The sequence below is a fragment of the Oncorhynchus mykiss genome, chromosome 2 (genome assembly GCF_013265735.2).
Source record: "Oncorhynchus mykiss isolate Arlee chromosome 2, USDA_OmykA_1.1, whole genome shotgun sequence".
Classification (NCBI taxonomy): domain Eukaryota; kingdom Metazoa; phylum Chordata; class Actinopteri; order Salmoniformes; family Salmonidae; genus Oncorhynchus; species Oncorhynchus mykiss.
The window spans coordinates 101,529,880-101,553,750 of record NC_048566.1 but is presented as its reverse complement, the minus strand read 5'-3'; the positions used below and the strand labels follow the sequence as shown (position 1 = coordinate 101,553,750).

The following is a 23,871-nucleotide window of genomic DNA, read 5'->3' as shown; positions in this document are numbered from 1 at the left end:
GTTTCCTACGGTCGTGTTGCTACGGCCAGGGGGCGTAGTCTCTCCGAGAGGAGCTGCTGCTGCTCCACTTTGACTCTACCCGCGACATCAACTGACTCTACCCGGGACAGACCGAAGAAGATGGCGGCCACGGACCGTTCCCGGTCTGAAGCTGCAAAGCAGCGACGGCAGGATCAGTTACAGCGGTGGCTGGGCTCGGAAACCGATCAGACGGGACCGGGGACGCGGGACGGGTCGACGGGAACCGGGACGCGGCGGGCCCGGGTTCGGTTCGCTCAGGGAGCCGTGTTTATGGCAGCCTGTTCGGCCGGGGACAGAGAGGAGGTAGCGGCGCTCCTACGACAGGGCGCTGACATCAACCACGCCAATATAGACGGACTGACAGCGCTTCACCAGGTATTTAACTCGTTACAAAGTAGTTCCATTGTTGCAGGCTGATGTTTGGGGAACCTGGTGGTAATGGCGGGTTGAAACTATGTAACGATCTGTGTTGTATCCTACCGCCAAACAAACATGTCCACATAGCTACTGTAACACAGTAACCCTTTGGTCAAATTAAACATCGACAAGTAACATTAACTCAACTTTTAATCATGCTCAAATCAGTGGTTTGAATGTTTATAAAACTACACAACTTGTTTATCGTGATGTTGGAACATTGTCATGATAATTCCGGTGTGTGTGTGTGTGCGTGCGCGCTAAAGTAGATTGGTTCATTGGAACTGTTGCCTTCCAAGTGTGTGTGTTCTCTCTCTCTCGGATGAACTCGACACAAGACTGGAAAAGGCGGCTGCTAGTCAGATGACTCCTACCCTGCCATTAGGCTTGTTTACACTGAGCTGCACTGGGGTCGGAACGCAATCATGGTTATATTAAGACGCCACAGAACAGGGATACGAGTAGGAACACTTACCTCATTGCAGGGATAGAATCAGGGCCATGAAGGCTTTTCTGCATGCTTCCTATCCAAAAACAGTTCAGAATAGTAGGCGCGTATATTATGTCATTACGACATTTTTATTTTGGAAATTGTTTTTTTGAAGTTCATTTACTGCATTTCTATACAACAACAACACAAATGCTATTTGGAGAGTAGCAACAAATATCCCCAGCCAGTAGGTTCCTTCACCTCAGTCCACCTATAAACATATAGTCTATTAGCTATACAATTGTAAAGTTATATCCCTGAAAGGTGGGGGAAATGATTGACACTTAGCATCAGCGACTGTTCAGTCAGTCGTAATGATGAGAGCTCTTCTTTGTCGACACACCGCATTGTTCACACCCTCTTTAAGCTTTAGCCCCACACATTCAGCATCGTTCACGCCCTCTTTAAGCTTTAGCCCCACCTATCTCTTTAAGGATTTACGTGTGAGGCAACAAAAGCCTCCTTCACTCACGCTGCCAAACTTACCCTCGTAAAACAGACTATCCTACCGATCCTCGACTCCGGCGATGTCATTTACAAAATAGCCTCCAACACTCTACTCAGCAAATTGGATGCAGTCTATCACAGTGCCATCCGTTTTCACCAAAGCCCCATACACTACCCACCACTGCGATCTGTATTCTCTCGTTGGCTGGTCCTCGCTACATATTCGTTGCCAAACCCACTGGCTCCAGGTCATCTATAAGTCTTTGCTAGGTAAAGCTCCGCCTTATCTCAGCTCACTGGTCACGATAACAACACCCACCCGTAGCACGCGCTCCAGCAGGTATATCTCACTGGTCACCCCCAAAGCCAACACCTCCTTTGGCCGCCTTTCCTTCCAGTTCTCTGCTGCCAATGACTTGAAGAAATTGCAAAAATCACTGAAGTTGGAGACTTATATCTCCCTCGCTAACTTTAAGCGTCAGCTGTCAGAGCAGCTAACCGATCGCTGCAGCTGTACACAGCCCATCTGTAAATAGCCCATCCAACCAACTACCTACCTCATCCCCATATTTGTTTTTGTTTTTCTGCTCTTTTGCACACCAGTATTTCCAGTATTTCTACTTGAACGTCCTCATCTGCACATCTATCACTCCAGTGTAAATTGCTCAATTGTAATTACTTCGCTACTATCGGCCTATTTATTGCCTTACCTCCTCACGCCATTTGCACACACTGCATATAGACTTTCTTTTTTTTTCTATTGTGTTATTGACTGAACGCTTGTTTATTCCATGTGTAACTCTGTTGTTGTTGTTTGTGTCACACTGCTTTGCTTTATCTTGGCCAGGTCACAGTTGTGAATGAGAACTCAACTAGCCTACCTGGTTAAATAAAGGTGTTCTCAACTAGCCTACCTGGTTAAATAAAGGTGTTCTCAACTAGCCTACCTGGTTAAATAAAGGTGAAATAACCATTTTAAAAAGACTATTGTATTTTAGTCAATGCCACTCCGACAGAGCTCAATCTAATATTTATATATTTTTTCTTAATAGCAATTTGTTTTACTTGTAGGACAGTGGCATATGCGGTTAATGCATTGAATTGTGGAAATTCCTCTCCGTCCAAGTTGTCAGACTGACATCATTACTGAGAAAAAATAAACAAGTGACGCTTTTAATCAGCATGTTATCTCGGCAGGAGTTTTATTTGAAATTAAAGGTGCTTTAATTGACTCTGGTCAGCCAGTTGACTGCCTGCCCTTTCTTCAAGTCTCTAGTTGACATGATGGAAGATCCCTCAACTTCTAGTGAATCATTTATTTTCATTTCAACAACTTTCTTCTTGTGATGCGCAAGATTTTTTTTTTTTTTTTTTACATCAATCTACTAGAGCTGACTTACTTGATCCTGGTCCACTGATTGTTTTTTTTTTTACATCAATCTACTAGAGCTGACTTACTTGATCCTGGTCCTCTGCAGCATCTTTCAATGCCATGATTCTATACATTCTATACAATGGATATTATTTAATGAGATCTGCCCCCAAGCGAGACCAAATTTGAACCAATCATAGATGTCTATGTTTCACAAGTTAAGACATCAAAGTGCAGTAGAGCATACATAATACAGTACGTTTAAAAAAAAAATTCTACCTTTATTTAACCAGACAAGTCAGTTAAGAACAAATTCTTATTTTCAATGACGGCCTAGGAACAGTGGGTTAACTGGTCTAGGAACAGTGGGTTAACTGGTCTAGGAACAGTGGGTTAACTGGTCTAGGAACAGTGGGTTAACTGCCTGTTCAGGGGCAGAACGACAGATTTGTACCTTGTCAGCTCAGGGATTTGAACTTGCAACCTTCCGGTGACTAGTCCAACGCTCTAACCACTAGGCTACCCTGCCGCCCCGTTATAGTATACTCTAGTGTACTTTACTGAACTACTTTTCCTTTCTGCTGTGCTGAACTCTACTTTTCTATACAATCTTGTGAACCCAACTGTGGTTTGTGACTACTATGATTTTTTTTTATTGCGTCACCAATTCCGTTAACAATTTTCTGTTACCAACACTTACTAATACCTTACTACCTTACTAATTAATACCTTACTACCTTACTAATTAATACCTTACTACCTTACTAATTAATACCTTCCTACCTTACTAATTAATACCTTACTACCTTACTAATTAATACCTTACTACCTTACTAATAGCCTACTACCTTACTACCTTACTAATTAATACCTTACTACCTTACTAATAGCTTACTACCTTACTACCTTACTAATTAATACCTTCCTACCTTACTAATTAATACCTTACTACCTTACTAATTAATACCTTACTACCTTACTAATAGCTTACTACCTTACTACCTTACTAATTAATACCTTACTACCTTACTAATAGCTTACTACCTTACTACCTTACTAATTAATACCTTACTACCTTACTAATTAATACCTTACTACCTTACTAATTAATACCTTACTACCTTAATACCTTACTACCTTACTAATACCTTACTACCTTACTAATACCTTGCTACCTTACTACCTTACTACCTTACTAATTAATACCTTACTACCTTACTAATTAATACCTTACTACCTTACTAATTAATACCTTACTACCTTACTAATTAATACCTTACTACCTTACTAATTAATACCTTACTACCTTACTAATTAATACCTTACTACCTTACTAATTAATACCTTACTACCTTACTAATTAATACCTTACTACCTCACTAATTAATACCTTGCTACCTTACTACCTTACTACCTTACTAATACCTTACTACCTTACTACCTTACTACCTTACTACCTTACTAATACCTTGCTACCTTACTACCTTACTACCTTACTAATACCTTACTACCTTACTAATTAATACCTTACTAATTAATACCTTACTACCTTACTAATTAATACCTTACTACCTTACTAATTAATACCTTACTACCTCACTAATTAATACCTTACTACCTTACTAATTAATACCTTACTACCTTACTAATTAATACCTTACTACCTTACTAATTAATACCTTACTACCTTACTAATTAATACCTCACTACCTTACTAATAGCTTACTACCTTACTACCTTACTAATTAATACCTTACTACCTTACTAATTAATACCTTACTACCTTACTAATTAATACCTTACTACCTTACTAATTAATACTTGTTACTTCTGTGGAGTTTCTTTTTCCTCCCTCCTCATGAAAATATGTGGGTTTTTGTAACGAAATTTCAAGACACAGGACAATGTTTATTTTTATACATTTTATTTTATGATATTTAAAAAATATATTTTGGGGTGATTACGATCTTGTCTCATCGCTGCAACTCCCCATCGGGCTCAGGAGAGCCGAAGGTCGAGTCATGCGTCCTCAGAAACATGACCCCCAAGCCGAGTTTCTTACCACCCACTCACTTAACCCGGAAGCCAGCTGCATCAATGTCCCCGAGGAAACAACGTTCATCAAGAGGAGTAAAACAAGGTTGTCCATTATCGGCATATCTATTTATTATGGCCATCGAAATGTTAGCTATTAAATTCATATCCAACAATAATATCAAGGGCCTAGAAATCCAGGGCTTAAAAACAAAGGTTCCATTGATTCATGTTTTCTTTTAAATCCATAATTAGAATCCTTCCACAGCCTCAGAGGATCTAGATACTTTTTCTAACCTCTCTGGATTACAACCAAATGATGATACAGTTGAAGTCGGAAGTTTATATACACCTTAGCCAAATATATTTAGACTCAGTTTTTCACAATTCCTGACATTTAATCCTAGTAAAAATTCCCTGTCTTAGGTCAGTTAGGATCACCACTTTATTTTAAGAATGTCAGAATAATAGTAGAGAGAGTGATTTTATTTAAGCTTTTATTTCTTTCATCACATTCCCAGTGGGTCAGAAGTTTACATACACTCAATTAGTATTTGGTAGCATTGCCTTTAAATTGTTTAACTTGAGTCAAATGTTTTGGGTAGCCTTCCACAATAAGTTGGGTGAATTTTGGCCCATTCCTCCTGACAGAGCTGGTCAGGTTTGTAGACCTCCTTGTTCGCACACACTTTTTCAGTTCTGCCTACAAATTTTCCATAGGATTGAGGTCAGGGCTTTCTGATGGCCACTCCAATACCTTGACTTTGTTGTCCTTAAGCCATTTTGCCACAACTTTGGAAGTATGCTTGGGGTCATTGTCCATTTGGAAGACCCATTTGCGACCAAGCTTTAACTTCCTGACTGATGTCTTGATGTTGCTTCAATAGATCCACATAATTTTCCATCCTCATGATGCCATCTATTTTGTGAAGTGCACCTGTCCCTCCTGTAGCAAAGCACCCCCACAACATGATGCTGCCACCCCCGTGCTACACAGTTGGGATGGTTTTCTTCGGCTTGCAAGCCTCCCCCTTCTTCCTCCAAACATAACGATGGTCATTATGGCCAAACAGTTCTATTTTTGTTATTATCAGACCAGAGGACCAAAAAGTACGATCTTTGTCCCCATGTGCAGTTGCAAACCGTAGTCTGGCTTTTTTATGGCGGTTTTGGAGCAGTTTGTTCTTCCTTGCTGAGCGGCCTTTCAGGTTATGTCGATATAGGACTCGTTTTACTGTGGATAAAGATACCTTTGTACCTGTTACCTCCAGCATCTTCACAAGGTCCTTTGCTGTTGTTCTGTGATTGATTTGCACTTTTCGCACCAAAGTACGTTCATCTCTAGGAGACAGAACACGCCCTCCTTCCTGAGCGGTATGACGGCTGCGTGGTCCCATGGTGAAGTTTGAAGGTAGGCCTTGAAATAAATCAACAGGTACACCTCCAATTGACTCAAATGATGTAAATTAGCCCATCAGAAGCTTCTAAAGCAATGACATAATTTTCTGGAATTTTCCAAGCTGTTTAAAGGCACAGTCAACTTAGTGTATGTAAACTTCTGACCCACTGGAATTGTGATACAGTGAATTATAAGTGAAATAATCCATCTGTAAACAATTGTTGGAAAGATTACTTGTGTCCTGCACAAAGTAGATGTCCTAACCGACTTGCCAAAACTATAGTTTGTTAACAAGAAATTTGTGGAGTGGTTGAAAAATGAGTTTTGTACTATTCAATTTAATCCACAAGACAAAAACTGAGCAAATAATACAACAAATATTGTGGTATAATCTTTATGAATTATATCATAAATTCGACTGGTGGAGTTATGTCATACAGGTAACTAAAACATATGTAAATTACAACCAACTAATTGCGGCATTTCTGCAAAAATGGAAGTGAAAGTGGAAAAAGTAAGGAACTTTTCTGTCAGCTCTGCATTAAAGACCATTAAAGAAAATGTTGATAAATAAAAAAGTATACCAGTTTCATTTTAAGGACTAAAACATTTACAGCTGTGCCATATAGATTGCAAAATAGTTGGGAATAGATTTTCCTGTGTACTTTGGATGGTGCCCTCATTGATTTGTGTCCTTGTTTATAAATATCTGGGCATCTGGATAGATTTTCATCAATCTTTCAAAAAGCATGTTGATGAGTTAGTTTACAAATTATTATTATTCTTTTTTAAATAGTCTTCTATAGGAAAAGGTTCTGTCTTTCATTAAAAAGCTGAAAACAACTAATTCAACATGCATATCGTCTGTGTGACTATGGGCATATCGTCTGTGTGACTATGGGGATATCGTCTGTGTGACTATGGGGATATCGTCTGTGTGACTATGGGGATATCGTCTGTGTGACTATGGGGATATCGTCTGTGTGACTATGGGGATATCGTCTGTGTGACTATGGGGATATCGTCTGTGTGACTATGGGGATATCGTCTGTGTGACTATGGGGATATCGTCTGTGTGACTATGGGGATATCGTCTGTGTGACTATGGGGATATCGTCTGTGTGACTATGGGGATATCGTCTGTGTGACGATGGGGATATCGTCTGTGTGACTATGGGGATATCGTCTGTGTGACTATGGGGATATCGTCTGTGTGACTATGGGGATATCGTCTGTGTGACTATGGGGATATCGTCTGTGTGACTATGGGGATATCGTCTGTGTGACTATGGGGATATCGTCTGTGTGACTATGGGGATATCGTCTGTGTGACTATGGGGATATCGTCTGTGTGACTATGGGGATATCGTCTGTGTGACTATGGGGATATCGTCTGTGTGACTATGGGGATATCGTCTGTGTGACTATGGGGATATCGTCTGTGTGACTATGGGGATATCGTCTGTGTGACTATGGGGATATCGTCTGTGTGACTATGGGGATATCGTCTGTGTGACTATGGGGATATCGTCTGTGTGACTATGGGGATATCGTCTGTGTGACTATGGGGATATCGTCTGTGTGACTATGGGGATATCGTCTGTGTGACTATGGGGATATCGTCTGTGTGACTATGGGGATATCGTCTGTGTGACTATGGGGATATCGTCTGTGTGACTATGGGGATATCGTCTGTGTGACTATGGGGATATCGTCTGTGTGACTATGGGGATATCGTCTGTGTGACGATGGGGATATCGTCTGTGTGACGATGGGGATATCGTCTGTGTGACTGGGGATATCGTCTGTGTGACTATGGGGATATCGTCTGTGTGACGATGGGGATATCGTCTGTGTGACTATGGGGATATCGTCTGTGTGACTATGGGGATATCGTCTGTGTGACTATGGGCATATCGTCTGTGTGACTATGGGGATATCGTCTGTGTGACTATGGGGATATCGTCTGTGTGACTATGGGGATATCGTCTGTGTGACGATGGGGATATCGTCTGTGTGACGATGGGGATATCGTCTGTGTGACGATGGGGATATCGTCTGTGTGACGATGGGGATATCGTTTTATTATGGTCGATAGGTTCAGTACACATCACTGCATTCTGTATCAGAATGTGGGCTGGCCCTTCTTAAAGTCTCGTAGATCAATGCATTGCACCCTCCTTGTCAATACAGCCCTCTTGCATAAACTTCCTCCACACCTTACCTCGTTGTTAACCTATAGATGTACGGGCCAGAGAGATGGCTAACTCTGGAGATCCCTAACATCTCTACAGAGTTGTTAACCTATAGAAGTACGGGCCAGAGAGATGGCTAACTCTGGAGATCCCTAACATCTCTACAGAGTTGTTAACCTATAGATGTATGGGCCAGAGAGATGGCTAACTCTGGAGATCCCTAACATCTCTACAGAGTTGTTAACCTATAGATGTACGGGCCAGAGAGATGGCTAACTCTGGAGATCCCTAACATCTCTACAGAGTTGTTAACCTATAGAAGTACGGGCCAGAGAAGTGAGAGGATGGGCCTATGACGACCCCCCCCCCCCCCCCTCAGTCCAGTGAGAGGATGGACCTATGACGACCCCCCCCCCCCCCTCAGTCCAGTGAGAGGATGGACCTATGACGACCCCCCCCCCCCCCCCAGTCCAGTGAGAGGATGGGCCTATGATGACCCCCCCCCCTCAGTCCAGTGAGAGGATGGACCTATGACGACCCCCCCCCCCCCCCCAGTCCAGTGAGAGGATGGACCTATGACGACCCACCCCCCCCAGTCCAGTGAGAGGATGGACCTATGACGACCCCCCCCCCCTCAGTCCAGTGAGAGGATGGACCTATGACGACCCCCCCCCCCCCCCAGTCCAGTGAGAGGATGGACCTATGACGACCCCCCCCCCCCTCAGTCCAGTGAGAGGATGGACCTATGACGACCCCCCCCCCCCCCAGTCCAGTGAGAGGATGGACCTATGACGACCCCCCCCCCCCCAGTCCAGTGAGAGGATGGACCTATGACGACCCCCCCCCCCCCCCCCCTCAGTCCATTGAGAGGATGGGCCTGTGACGACCCCCCCCCCCTCAGTCCAGTGAGAGGATGGACCTATGACGACCCCCCCCCCCCCCCCCCCCCCTCAGTCCATTGAGAGGATGGGCCTGTGACGACCCCCCCCCCCCCTCAGTCCAGTGAGAGGATGGACCTATGACGACCCCCCCCCCTCAGTCCAGTGAGAGGATGGGCCTATGACGACCCCCCCCCCTCCCTCATTCCAGTGAGAGGATGGACCTATGACGACCCCCCCCCCCCCCTCCCTCAGTCCAGTGAGAGGATGGGCCTATGATGACCCCCCCCCCCCCTCAGTCCAGTGAGAGGATGGACCTATGACGACCCCCCCCTCCCTCATTCCAGTGAGAGGATGGGCCTATGACGACCCCCCCCCCCCCCCCCCCCCCCCCCCTCAGTCCAGTGAGAGGATGGGCCTATGATGACCCCCCCCCCCTCAGTCCAGTAAGAGGATGGGCCTATGACGACCCCCCCCCCCCCTCAGTCCAGTGAGAGGATAGGCCTGTGACGACCAATCACGGCTGGTTGTGATACAGCCTGGAATCGAACCAGGGTCTGTAGTGACGCCTCTAGCACTGAGATACAATGCTTTAGACCGCTGCTCCACTCGTGAGCCCCTCCCCTATGTAGTGGGTCCAACCTTATGACGATGGTTTAGAGTTTCGTTTGACTCTCTTGGAAACTGTCTAGAAAAAATGGTTGGTAGTCACACATCTCATCAATGCTGGTCTAATGAATATAGAGGAAGACTAAGGTCTGGACATTCACGCTCCTTAAACCATCTACTGAAAACTATCAGTCTGGAGCAATCGCACCATTTTATCTCAAACGTCTTCTGACATTGTTTCTGTATCGGCTATGCTATTTGTCCCCCCCCCCCTTGACACTTGATCCCTCCCCCTTCCATGACACAATCATTATCATCATAATCAATTATAGTAGAATTCTCTTGTCCTTTCACAGCAATGTGGGTTTACCATCCAAAACCAGACTATTTCATCTCCACTTTCCTGTGGCCTGTTGTTCTACTGATGAGAACGTGTCTATGTGAGATGTGAGGTTGCGGTCTTTTGCACGTGTCCTTGCAACTGCTCTCTTCTCTAGATGTACGTACCAAATGGCGCCATGTTCCCTACGTAGTACACTTCTTTTGGCTACGTAGGGAACAGGGTGTTCGTTGGGAAGCAGACTATACATCGGTCTGGTCCTGCTGTCACCCAGTGCCATCCATCCCTTTCTCCTTTGTTGCTCACTAGTTGCATGGCAACGATAATTAAATATAGGCCCTCACTCCAAACTTTCCACCCATTTTCCATCTAAAGCCTGTCTTCTCTCTCCTCTGCCCCCTCATTTCCCTCTTCCCTCTCTCTGTCTCGCTCTCTCCCTTCCTCCCCTCTTCTCTCTCTCTCTCTCTCTCTCTCTCCCTCAGTCTCCCTCTGTTTCTCCCTTTCAAATCCCGATGGTGGGGACTTCCCTCTCTCTGTCTCTCTCTCCCTCTTCCTCCTCTTCTCTCTCTCTCTCTCGCTCAGTCTCCCTCTGTTTCTCCCTTTCCAATCCCGATGGTGGGGACTTCCCTCTCTGTCTCTCTCTCCCCCTTCCTCCCCTCTTCTCTCTCTCTCTCCCTCTGTTTCTCCCTTTCCAATCCCGATGGTGGGGACTTCCCTCTCTCTGTCTCTCTCTCACTCTTCCTCCCCTCTTCTCTCTCTCTCTCCCTCTGTTTCTCCCTTTTCAATCCCGATGGTGGGGACTTTGGGAATTTCAGATGAAGAAATGGAAAACATTCTCCTTCTAACAGCTGCTCAAGCTGCTGCTGCTCCATTTCCACAATGACCGAGTTACTTGATGAACCAGTGAAGGAACCGTTGAACCACTGGTAGAAAACTATGCACAGCCACATTCACAACAAGGAGAAAGAGACGGGAAATGTCCTCTTGTTCATTCAGCTAGTTGGCCCGTGGAGGGGAGTAGTCTGAGTCCCAAATAGAACCCTATTCCCTATATAGTACACTACTTTAGACCAGAGCCCTATAGAACCCTATTCCCTATATAGTGCACTACTTTAGACCAGAGCCCTATAGAACCCTATTTCCTACATAGTGCACTACTTTAGACCAGAGCCCTATAGAACCCTATTTCCTACATAGTGCACTACTTTAGACCAGAGCCCTATAGAACCCTATTCCCTATATAGTACACTACTTTAGACCAGAGCCCTATAGAACCCTATTTCCTACATAGTGCACTACTTTAGACCAGAGCCCTATAGAACCCTATTCCCTATATAGTGCACTACTTTAGACCAGGCCCCTATGGGGAGTAGGTACTTGGACTATGTTGCGGTGAGAGGAGTATAGTATTAGCCTGGAGGGGGTCTCCCTGTTCCTCTCTCTCTCGCTACAGTAAATTAGCTCTAAGTCTATGTAATGTGGTGTAGGGTAAGTTTATTTTTATTGTTCCAGTCAACCAGTTATCTCACTTTATGAACAAGGAAGTGGACCTAAAATAGCTTTGTAATTGGTTGATTTTAAAAGGAAAGCCTCTTAGAGAATGGCTTATTGACGGTTGGCCTTCCCAGTCCGAGTAAATGGCAGAGAGGGGATCTCAGACTGGAACCTGGAGTAAGTGGTTCAGCCTGAGGTCTGGAGTCGTTTATTAGATCAGCCTGAAGTCTGGAGTCGTTTATTAGATCAGCCTGAGGTCTGGAGTCGTTTATTAGATCAGCCTGAAGTCTGGAGTTGTTTATTAGTTCAGCCTGAGGTCTGGAGTCGTTTATTAGATCAGCCTGAGGTCTGGAGTTGTTTATTAGTTCAGCCTGAGGTCTGGAGTCGTTTATTAGTTCAGCCTGAGGTCTGGAGTCGTTTATTAGATCAGCCTGAGGTCTGGAGTCGTTTATTAGTTCAGCCTGAGGTCTGGAGTCGTTTATTAGATCAGCCTGAGGTCTGGAGTCGTTTATTAGTTCAGCCTGAGGTCTGGAGTCGTTTATTAGTTCAGCGTGAGGTCTGGAGTCGTTTACTAGTTCAGCCTGAGGTCTGGAGTCGTTTATTAGATCAGCCTGAGGTCTGGAGTCGTTTATTAGTTCAGCCTGAGGTCTGGAGTCGTTTATTAGATCAGCCTGAGGTCTGGAGTCGTTTATTAGTTCAGCCTGAGGTCTGGAGTCGTTTATTAGATCAGCCTGAGGTCTGGAGTCGTTTATTAGTTCAGCCTGAGGTCTGGAGTCGTTTATTAGATCAGCCTGAGGTCTGGAGTCGTTTATTAGTTCAGCCTGAGGTCTGGAGTCGTTTATTAGTTCAGCCTGAGGTCTGGAGTCGTTTACTAGTTCAGCCTGAGGTCTGGAGTCGTTTATTAGATCAGCCTGAGGTCTGGAGTCGTTTATTAGTTCAGCGTGAGGTCTGGAGTCGTTTATTAGATCAGCCTGAGGTCTGGAGTCGTTTATTAGTTAGGCCTGAGGTCTGGAGTTGTTTATTAGTTCAGCCTGAGGTCTGGAGTCGTTTATTAGTTCAGCCTGAGGTCTGGAGTCGTTTATTAGATCAGCCTGAGGTCTGGAGTCGTTTATTAGTTCAGCCTGAGGTCTGGAGTCGTTTATTAGATCAGCCTGAGGTCTGGAGTCGTTTATTAGTTCAGCCTGAGGTCTGGAGTCGTTTATTAGATCAGCCTGAGGTCTGGAGTCGTTTATTAGATCAGCCTGAGGTCTGGAGTTGTTTATTAGTTCAGCCTGAGGTCTGGAGTCGTTTATTAGATCAGCCTGAGGTCTGGAGTCGTTTATTAGTTCAGCCTGAGGTCTGGAGTCGTTTATTAGATCAGCCTGAGGTCTGGAGTTGTTTATTAGTTCAGCCTGAGGTCTGGAGTCGTTTATTAGTTCAGCCTGAGGTCTGGAGTCGTTTATTAGTTCAGCCTGAGGTCTGGAGTCGTTTATTAGTTCAGCCTGAGGTCTGGAGTCGTTTATTAGTTCAGCCTGAGGTCTGGAGTCGTTTATTAGTTCAGCCTGAGGTCTGGAGTCGTTTATTAGTTCAGCCTGAGGTCTGGAGTCGTTTATTAGTTCAGCCTGAGGTCTGGAGTCGTTTATTAGTTCAGCCTGAGGTCTGGAGTCGTTTATTAGTTCAGCCTGAGGTCTGGAGTCGTTTATTAGTTCAGCCTGAGGTCTGGAGTCGTTTATTAGTTCAGCCTGAGGTCTGGAGTCGTTTATTAGTTCAGCCTGAGGTCTGGAGTCGTTTATTAGATCAGCCTGAGGTCTGGAGTCGTTTATTAGTTCAGCCTGAGGTCTGGAGTCGTTTATTAGTTCAGCCTGAGGTCTGGAGTCGTTTATTAGATCAGCCTGAGGTCTGGAGTCGTTTATTAGTTCAGCCTGAGGTCTGGAGTCGTTTATTAGATCAGCCTGAGGTCTGGAGTCGTTTATTAGATCAGCCTGAGGTCTGGAGTCGTTTATTAGATCAGCCTGAGGTCTGGAGTCGTTTATTAGTTCAGCCTGAGGTCTGGAGTCGTTTATTAGTTCAGCGTGAGGTCTGGAGTCATTTATTAGTTCAGCCTGAGGTCTGGAGTCGTTTATTAGATCAGCCTGAGGTCTGGAGTCGTTTATTAGTTCAGCCTGAGGTCTGGAGTCGTTTATTAGTTCAGCCTGAGGTCTGGAGTCGTTTATTAGTTCAGCCTGAGGTCTGGAGTCGTTTATTAGTTCAGCCTGAGGTCTGGAGTCGTTTATTAGTTCAGCCTGAGGTCTGGAGTCGTTTATTAGTTCAGCCTGAGGTCTGGAGTCGTTTATTAGTTCAGCCTGAGGTCTGGAGTCGTTTATTAGTTCAGCCTGAGGTCTGGAGTCGTTTATTAGTTCAGCCTGAGGTCTGGAGTCGTTTATTAGTTCAGCCTGAGGTCTGGAGTCGTTTATTAGTTCAGCCTGAGGTCTGGAGTCGTTTATTAGTTCAGCCTGAGGTCTGGAGTCGTTTATTAGTTCAGCCTGAGGTCTGGAGTCGTTTATTAGATCAGCCTGAGGTCTGGAGTCGTTTATTAGTTCAGCGTGAGGTCTGGAGTCGTTTATTAGTTCAGCGTGAGGTCTGGAGTCGTTTATTAGATCAGCCTGAGGTCTGGAGTCGTTTATTAGTTCAGCGTGAGGTCTGGAGTCGTTTATTAGTTCAGCGTGAGGTCTGGAGTCGTTTATTAGTTCAGCCTGAGGTCTGGAGTCGTTTATTAGTTCAGCCTGAGGTCTGGAGTCGTTTATTAGTTCAGCCTGAGGTCTGGAGTCGTTTATTAGATCAGCCTGAGGTCTGGAGTCGTTTATTAGTTCAGCGTGAGGTCTGGAGTCGTTTATTAGTTCAGCGTGAGGTCTGGAGTCGTTTATTAGATCAGCCTGAGGTCTGGAGTCGTTTATTAGTTCAGCGTGAGGTCTGGAGTCGTTTATTAGTTCAGCGTGAGGTCTGTAGTCAAATCCTAACCTAGTACCCTGCAACCCCAAATCAAATCCTAACCTGGTACCTTCTAAACATGCTATTAGAGACAGACAGACACTACGGGCCCTTTAGAGACAGACAGACACTCCGGGCCCTTTAGAGACAGACAGACACTCCGGGCCCTTTAGAGACAGACAGACACTCCGGGCCCTTTAGAGACAGACAGACACTCCGGGCCCTTTAGAGACAGACAGACACTCCGGGCCCTTTAGAGACAGACAGACACTCCGGGCCCTTTAGAGACAGACAGACACTCCGGGCCCTTTAGAGACAGACAGACACTCCAGGCCCTTTAGAGACAGACAGACACTCCGGGCCCTTTAGAGACAGACAGACACTTCAGGCCCTTTAGCGACAGACAGACACTCCGGGCCCTTTAGAGACAGACAGACACTCCAGGTTTTAGAACTGTCGCTTGTATTAGCTGCTTGCCCAAGGTTAGTTATCCAGGAGTGTGCTACTAATCAAGAACACCTCTTATTGCCTTACATAGTCCAAAGTTGTCCAGAATAAGAAATATGGTTATTTAAGCAGATGCTTTTATGCGATGGGACAGAAATGTCAACATTGACAGAGACTGTATTTATTCAATGGCCCATCTGGGAATTAAACCCCAAACCCCGGTGTTGCTAGCACCGTGCACTAATCCATTTAGCCATTGAAACCACAATCTCATCTCTAACAAGTCTCTGTTCCCCCTTTCTAGGTCGAGGAAAAATGTTTTGATCAATGTGTAAAGATTTAGCGTTTGATCATGTATTGTTTGATGAAGGCCTCATTAGACCCAAAACTCACAGTATGCTTTTAAAACTTGATTTATAATCAAGGTCACTTACATCTCTCACCTTCCAATGTGTTTCCTCTCTCTCTCTCACCTTCCAATGTGTTTCCTGTCCTCTCATATCTCACCTTCCAATGTGTTTCATGTCCTCTCATATCTCACCTTCCAATGTGTTTCCTGTCCTCTCATATCTCCCCTTCCAATGTGTTTCCTGTCCTCTCATATCTCACCTTCCAATGTGTTTCATGTCCTCTCATATCTCACCTTCCAATGTGTGTCCAGTCCTCTCATCTCTCACTTTCCAATGTGTTTCCTGTCCTCTCATATCTCCCCTTCCAATGTGTTTCCTGTCCTCTCATCTCTCACCTTCCAATGTGTTTCCTGTCCTCTCATATCTCACCTTCCAATGTGTTTCCTCTCTCATCTCATATCTCACCTTCCAATGTGTTTCCTGTCCTCTCGTATCTCACCTTCCAATGTGTTTCCTGTCCTCTCGTATCTCACCTTCCAATGTGTTTCCTGTCGTCTCCAGGCGTGTATAGATGAGAATGCAGAGATGGTCCAGTTCCTGGTGGAGAGTGGGAGTGATGTGAACCGGGGGGACAACGAGGGGTGGACTCCCCTCCACGCTGCTGCCTCCTGTGGGTTCATACAGATCACCAAGTGGGTGTCTATTTAATATTACACCGTTCCACTATACTACTGGTTCTACATCCTGGTCCTGAGGGACCCCAAAGGGGGTTGCACACCTGACTCAACTAATCATCATCAAACCTTTGATCAGTGGAATCAGGTGTGTAGTGTTAAATATGCACCCCTTGGGACCAGGATGAAGAACCGCTGCACTGTGCAATATATTGATATTGATGTGGTGTTGTTTGTAGGAACCATTATGTTGTGAGTAGGAACCATTATGTTGTGTGTAGGAACCATTATGTTGTGTGTAGGAACCATTATGTTGTGAGTAGGAACCATTATGTTGTGTGTAGGAACCATTATGTTGTGAGTAGGAACCATTATGTTGTGTGTAGGAACCATTATGTTGTGTGTAGGAACCATTATGTTGTGCGTAGGAACCAATATGTTGTGTGTAGGAACCATTATGTTGTGTGTAGGAACCATTATGTTGTGAGTAGGAACCATTATGTTGTGAGTAGGAACCATTATGTTGTGTGTAGGAACCATTATGTTGTGCGTAGGAACCATTATGTTGTGCGTAGTAACCATTATGTTGTGAGTAGGAACCATTATGTTGTGAGTAGGAACCATTATGTTGTGAGTAGGAACCATTATGTTGTGAGTAGGAACCATTATGTTGTGAGTAGGAACCATTATGTTGTGAGTAGGAACCATTATGTTGTGTGTAGGAACCATTATGTTGTGTGTCTATGTTGCAGGTACCTGATAGAGCACGGTGCACGTGTGGGGGCGGTGAACAGTGAAGGAGAGCTTCCTCTGGATGTGGTCACTGAGGATGCTATGGAGAGACTGTTGAAGGGGGAGATCAAGAAACAAGGTAGGGTGTTAACACAATGACCCATATAACATAGTATTACCCCCCTGACGGTGCTATAGGGAGAGACCTAGAAGCAGGGTAACTAGAGATTATTATGTAGTCTGGGTGTTCTATAATACTAGAAGCAGGGTAACTAGAGATTATTATGTAGTCTGGGTGTTCTATAATACTAGAAGCAGGTCAACTAGGGATTATTATCTAGTCTTTGTGTTCTAGAAGCAGGGTAACTAGGGATTATTATGTAGTCTGGGTGTTCTAGAAGCAGGGTAACTAGGGATTATTATGTAGTCTGGGTGTTCTAGAAGCAGGGTAACTAGGGATTATTATGTAGTCTGGGTGTTCTAGAAGCAGGGTAACTAGGGATTATTATGTAGTCTGGGTGTTCTAGAAGCAGGGTAACTAGGGATTATTATGTAGTCTGGGTGTTCTATAATACTAGAAGCAGGTCAACTAGGGATTATTATCTAGTCTGGGTGTTCTAGATGCAGGTCAACTAGGGATTATTATGTAGTCTGGGTGTTCTAGAAGCAGGGTAACTAGGGATTATTATGTAGTCTGGGTGTTCTAGATGCAGGGTAACTAGGGATTATTATGTAGTCTGGGTGTTCTAGATGCAGGGTAACTAGGGATTATTATGTAGTCTGGGTGTTCTAGATGCAAGGTAACTAGGGATTATTATGTAGTCTGGGTGTTCTATAATACTAGAAGCAGGGTAACTAGGGATTATTATGTAGTCTGAGGGTTCTAGATGCAGGGTAACTAGGGATTATTATGTAGTCTGGGTGTTCTATAATACTAGAAGCAGGTCAACTAGGGATTATTATCTAGTCTGGGTGTTCTAGATGCAGGTCAACTAGGGATTATTCTGGGTGTTCTAGAAGCAGGGTAACTAGGGATTATTATGTAGTCTGGGTGTTCTAGATGCAGGGTAACTAGGGATTATTATGGGTGTTCTAGATGCAGGGTAACTAGGGATTATTATGTAGTCTGGGTGTTCTAGATGCAGGGTAACTAGGGATTATTATGTAGTCTGGGTGTTCTATAATACTAGAAGCAGGGTAACTAGGGATTATTATGTAGTCTGAGGGTTCTAGATGCAGGGCAACTAGGGATTATTATCTAGTCTGGGTGTTCTAGAAGCAGGGTAACTAGGGATTATTATGTAGTCTGGGTGTTCTAGAAGCAGGGTAACTAGGGATTATTATGTAGTCTGGGTGTTCTAGAAGCAGGTCAACTAGGGATTATTATGTAGTCTGGGTGTTATATAATACTAGAAGCAGGTAACTAGGGATTATTATGTAGTCTGGGTGTTCTAGAAGCAGGGTAACTAAGGATTATTATGTAGTCTGGGTGTTCTATAATACTAGAAGCAGGTCAACTAGGGATTATTATGTAGTCTGGGTGTTCTATAATACTAGAAGCAGGGTAACTAGGGATTATTATGTAGTCTGGGTGCTCTAGAAGCAGGTCAACTAGGGATTATTATGTAGTCTGGGTGTTCTATAATACTAGAAGCAGGTCAACTAGGGATTATTATGTAGTCTGGGTGTTCTATAATACTAGAAGCAGGGTAACTAGGGATTATTATGTAGTCTGGGTGTTCTAGAAGCAGGGTAACTAGGGATTATTATGTAGTCTGGATGTTCTAGATGCAGGGTAACTAGGAATTATTATGTAGTCTGGGTGTTCTAGAAGCAGGTCAACTAGGGATTATTATGTAGTCTGGGTGTTCTATAATACTAGAAGCAGGGTAACTAGGGATTATTATGTAGTCTGGGTGTTCTAGAAGCAGGGTAACTAGGAATTATTATGTAGTCTGGGTGTTCTATAATACTAGAAGCAGGTCAACTAGGGATTATTATGTAGTCTGGGTGTTCTATAATACTAGAAGCAGGGTAACTAGGGATTATTATGTAGTCTGGGTGTTCTAGAAGCAGGGTAACTAGGGATTATTATGTAGTCTGGGTGTTCTAGAAGCAGGGTAACTAGGGATTATTATGTAGTCTGGGTGTTCTATAATACTAGAAGCAGGGTAACTAGGGATTATTATGTAGTCTGGGTGTTCTAGAAGCAGGGTAACTAGGGATTATTATGTAGTCTGGGTGTTCTAGAAGCAGGGTAACTAGGAATTATTATGTAGTCTGGGTGTTCTAGAAGCAGGGTAACTAGGAATTATTATGTAGTCTGGGTGTTCTAGAAGCAGGGTAACTAGGAATTATTATGTAGTCTGGGTGTTCTATAATACTAGATGCAGGTAACTAGGGATTATTATGTAGGCTGGGTGTTCTAGAAGCAGGGTAACTAAGGATTATTATGTAGTCTGGGTGTTCTATAATACTAGAAGCAGGGTAACTAGGGATTATTATGTAGTCTGGGTGTTCTAGAAGCAGGGTAACTAGGGATTATTATGTAGTCTGGGTGTTCTAGAAGCAGGGTAACTAGGAATTATTATGTAGTCTGGGTGTTCTATAATACTAGATGCAGGTAACTAGGGATTATTATGTAGGCTGGGTGTGTTCTAGAAGCAGGGTAACTAGGGATTATTATGTAGTCTGGGTGTTCTAGAAGCAGGGTAACTAGGAATTATTATGTAGTCTGGGTGTTCTATAATACTAGATGCAGGTAACTAGGGATTATTATGTAGTCTGGGTGTTCTAGAAGCAGGGTAACTAGGAATTATTATGTAGTCTGGGTGTTCTATAATACTAGATGCAGGTAACTAGGGATTATTATGTAGGCTGGGTGTTCTAGATGCAGGTCAACTAGGGATTATTATGTAGTCTGGGTGTTCTAGAAGCAGGGTAACTAGGGATTATTATGTAGTCTGGGTGTTATATAATACTAGAAGCAGGTCAACTAGGGATTATTATGTAGTCTGGGTGTTCTATAATACTAGAAGCAGGTCAACTAGGGATTATTATGTAGTCTGGGTGTTCTATAATACTAGATGCAGGGTAACTAGGGATTATTATGTAGTCTGGGTGTTATATAATACTAGAAGCAGGTCAACTAGGGATTATTATGTAGTCTGGATGTTCTAGAAGCAGGGTAACTAAGGATTATTATGTAGTCTGGGTGTTCTAGAAGCAGGGTAACTAAGGATTATTATGTAGTCTGGGTGTTCTGTAATACTAGAAGCAGGTCAACTAGGGATTATTATGTAGTCTGGGTGTTCTAGAAGCAGGGTAACTAGGGATTATTATGTAGGCTGGGTTTTCTAGATGCAGGTAACTAAGGATTATTATGTAGTCTGGGTGTTCTGTAATACTAGAAGCAGGTCAACTAGGGATTATTATCTAGTCTGGGTGTTCTAGAAGCAGGGTAACTAAGGATTATTATGTAGTCTGGGTGTTCTAGAAGCAGGGTAACTAAGGATTATTATGTAGTCTGGGTGTTCTATAATACTAGAAGCAGGTCAGCTAGGGATTATTATGTAGTCTGGGTGTTCTAGATGCAGGTAACTAAGGATTATTATGTAGTCTGGGTGTTCTGTAATACTAGAAGCAGGTCAACTAGGGATTATTATGTAGTCTGGGTGTTCTATAATACTAGAAGCAGGTCAACTAGGGATTATTATCTAGTCTGGGTGTTCTAGATGCAGGTAACTAAGGATTATTATGTAGTCTGGGTGTTCTAGAAGCAGGGTAACTAAGGATTATTATGTAGTCTGGGTGTTCTGTAATACTAGAAGCAGGTCAACTAGGGATTATTATGTAGTCTGGGTGTTCTATAATACTAGAAGCAGGGTAACTAGGGATTATTTTGTAGTCTGGGTGTTCTATAATACTAGAAGCAGGTCAACTAGGGATTATTATGTAGTCTGGGTGTTCTAGATGCAGGTCAACTAGGGATTATTATGTAGTTTGTTGCCTGTGTCCCTCTTCCTCTCTCTTAGGGGTTGACGTGGACATGGCACGGCGGGAAGAAGAGCGGGTGATGCTGGCGGATGCCAACGCGGTGCTGGCAGGAAGTGGCGTGTTGACACCTCATCCTAACACCAAGGCCACAGCGCTGCACGTGGCCGCTGCCAAGGGCTACATAGAGGTCATGAAGTGAGTGGGTCAGGTGCTCGTCAGTGGGTCAGGTGCTAGTCAGTGGGTGAGGTGCTCGTCAGGTGCTAGTCAGTGCGTCAGGTGCTCGTCAGGTGCTAGTCAGGTGCTAGTCAGTGGGTCGGGTGCTCGTCAGGCGCTAGTCAGTGGGTTAGGTGCTAGTCAGTGGGTTGGGTGCTCGTCAGGCGCTAGTCAGTGGGTTAGGTGCTAGTCAGTGGGTTGGGTGCTCGTCAGGCGCTAGTCAGTGGGTTAGGTGCTAGTCAGTGGGTCGGGTGCTAGTCAGTGGGTCGGGTGCTAGTCAAAGTGCTAGTCAGTGGGTTGGGTGCTCGTCAGTGGGTCGGGTGCTAGTCAGTGGGTCGGGTGCTAGTCAGTGGGTCAGGTGCTCGTCAGGTGCTAGTCAGTGGGTCGGGTGCTAGTCAGTGGGTCAGGTGCTCGTCAGGTGCTAGTCAGTGGGTCGGGTGCCCGTCAGTGGGTCGGGTGCTAGTCAGTGGGTCGGGTGCTAGTCAGTGGGTCAGGTGCTCGTCAGGTGCTAGTCAGTGGGTCGGGTGCTAGTCAGGTGCTAGTCAGTGGGTCGGGTGCTAGTCAGTGGGTCGGGTGCTAGTCAGTGGGTCAGGTGCTCGTCAGTGGGTCAGGTGCTCGTCAGGTGCTAGTCAGTGGGTCGGGTGCTAGTCAGGTGCTAGTCAGTGGGTCGGGTGCTAGTCAGTGGGTCGGGTGCTAGTCAGTGGGTCAGGTGCTCGTCAGGTGCTAGTCAGTGGGTCGGGTGCTAGTCAGGTGCTAGTCAGTGGGTCGGGTGCTAGTCAGTGGGTCAGGTGCTAGTCAGTGGGTCGGGTGCTAGTCAGTGGGTCAGGTGCTCGTCAGTGGGTCGGGTGCTCGTCAGGTGTTCGTCAGTGGGTCGGGTGCTCGTCAGGTGTTCGTCAGTGGGTCAGGTGCTAGTCAGGTTCTAGTCAGTGGGTCGGGTGCTAGTCAGTGGGCCGGGTGCTAGTCAGTGGGCCAGTTGCTAGTCAGTGGATCAGGTGCTAGTCAGTGGGTCGGGTGCTCGTTAGTGGGTCGGGTGCTCGTCAGTGGGTCGGGTGCTAGTCAGTGGGCCAGGTGCTACTAAACATAGTAAACATGCTACGCATACTAAACATGCTACACATACTAAACATACTAGACATACTAAACATGCTACGCATACCAAACATACCAGACATGCTACGCATACTAAATGTACTAGACATGGTACGCATACTAAACGTACCAAACATGCTACGCATACCAAACATACTAGACATGCTACGCGTACTAAACATGCTACGCATACCACACATGCTAAACATGCTACGCATACTAAATGTACTAGACATGGTACGCATACTAAACGTACCAAACATGCTACGCATACCAAACATACTAGACATGCTACGCGTACTAAACATGCTACGCATACCACACATGCTAAACATGCTACACATACTAAATGTACTAGACATGGTACGCATACTAAACGTACTAAACATGCTACGCGTACTAAACATGCTACGCATACCACACATGCTAAACATGCTACACATACTAAATGTACTAGACATGGTACGCATACTAAACGTACTAAACATGCTACGCGTACTAAACATGCTACGCATACCACACATGCTAAACATGCTACGCATACTAAATGTACTAGACATGGTACGCATACTAAACGTACTAAACATGCTACGCATACCAAACATACTAGACATGCTACGCGTACTAAACATGCTACGCATACCACACATGCTAAACATGCTACACATACTAAACACGCTACACATACTAAACACGCTACACATACTAAACATGCTAAACATGCTACACATACTAAACATGCTAAACATTCTAAACTTGCTACACATGCTAAACATGCTAAACATGCTACAAATACTATACATGCTACACATACTAAACATGCAACACATACTATACATGCTACACATACTAAAAAGGCTACACATACTATACATGCTACACATACTAAACATGCAACACATACTATACATGCTACACATACTAAAAAGGCTTCACATACTATACATGCTACACATACTATACATGCTACGCATACTATACATGCTACACATACTAAACATGCTACACATACTAAACATGCTACACATGCTAAAAATGCTAAACATGCTACACATGCTAAAAATGCTCAACGTTGCCCTGATTGTTAGTCATCCTCATCACCACCTCACATTTTGCCTTACCTCAACCTCCTCTTTCTAGTTGTCTGCTTCTCTTTCTCCCCTTCCTCTTCGTCTCTCTCTCCCTCTTCATATCTCTCCCCCTCCTGTCTCTCTCCCCCTCCTGTCTCACCCTCATCTCTCTTCATCTCTCTCTCCCCCTCCTGTCTCACCCTCTCTCTCTCTCTCTCTCTCGCTCTCTCCACTTCCTCTCTCTCTCCCTCACCCTGTTCATCTCTCTCCCCCTCCTGTCTCTCTTTCTCTCCCCTTCCTCTCTCTCCCTCACCCTGTTCATCTCACTCCCCCTCCTCTGTCTCTCACCATCATCTCTCTCTCTCTCTCTCTCTCTCTCTCTCTCTCTCTCTCTCTCTCTCTCTCTCTCTCTCTCTCTCCATCTCTCTCTCCCCCTCCTCTCTCTCTCTCTCTCTCTCTCTCTCTCTCCATATCTCTCTCCCCCTCCTGTCTCTCTCTCTCTCTCTCTCTCTCTCTCTCTCTCTCTCTCCCTCCATCTGTCTCTCCCCCTCCTGTCTCTCTCTCTCTCTCTCTCTCAATCTCTCTCCCTCTCCTGTCTCTCTCTCTCCCTCTCCTGTCTCTCTCTCTCTCTCCCCTTCCTCTCTCTCTCTCTCCCTCA

General features: G+C 44.7%; 1 protein-coding gene and 1 long non-coding RNA gene across 5 annotated transcripts in view; both read left to right on the top strand.

Moving 5' to 3' along the window:
• Positions 1-23,871, top strand: part of LOC110501253 (protein phosphatase 1 regulatory subunit 12A) — a 71,609-nt gene continuing 47,738 nt past the window's right edge. For 3 of the 4 annotated variants that reach the window (XM_036961034.1, XM_036961026.1, XM_036961016.1), the window contains exons 1-4: positions 2-396; positions 16,001-16,131; positions 16,866-16,984; positions 20,880-21,036. In XM_036961034.1, coding sequence (XP_036816929.1) covers positions 121-396; positions 16,001-16,131; positions 16,866-16,984; positions 20,880-21,036 — 683 coding nt within the window. In that variant the 5' untranslated portion in view covers positions 2-120. Of the gene's footprint in view, positions 397-16,000; positions 16,132-16,865; positions 16,985-20,879; positions 21,037-23,871 lie in introns of all 4 variants that reach the window. The other variant, XM_036961033.1, reaches the window with a different exon arrangement.
• On the top strand, positions 16,997-17,721 carry LOC118944013. The gene is made up of 3 exons (XR_005039304.1): positions 16,997-17,163; positions 17,207-17,429; positions 17,646-17,721. It is a non-coding gene; the product is annotated as an uncharacterized LOC118944013 (long non-coding RNA).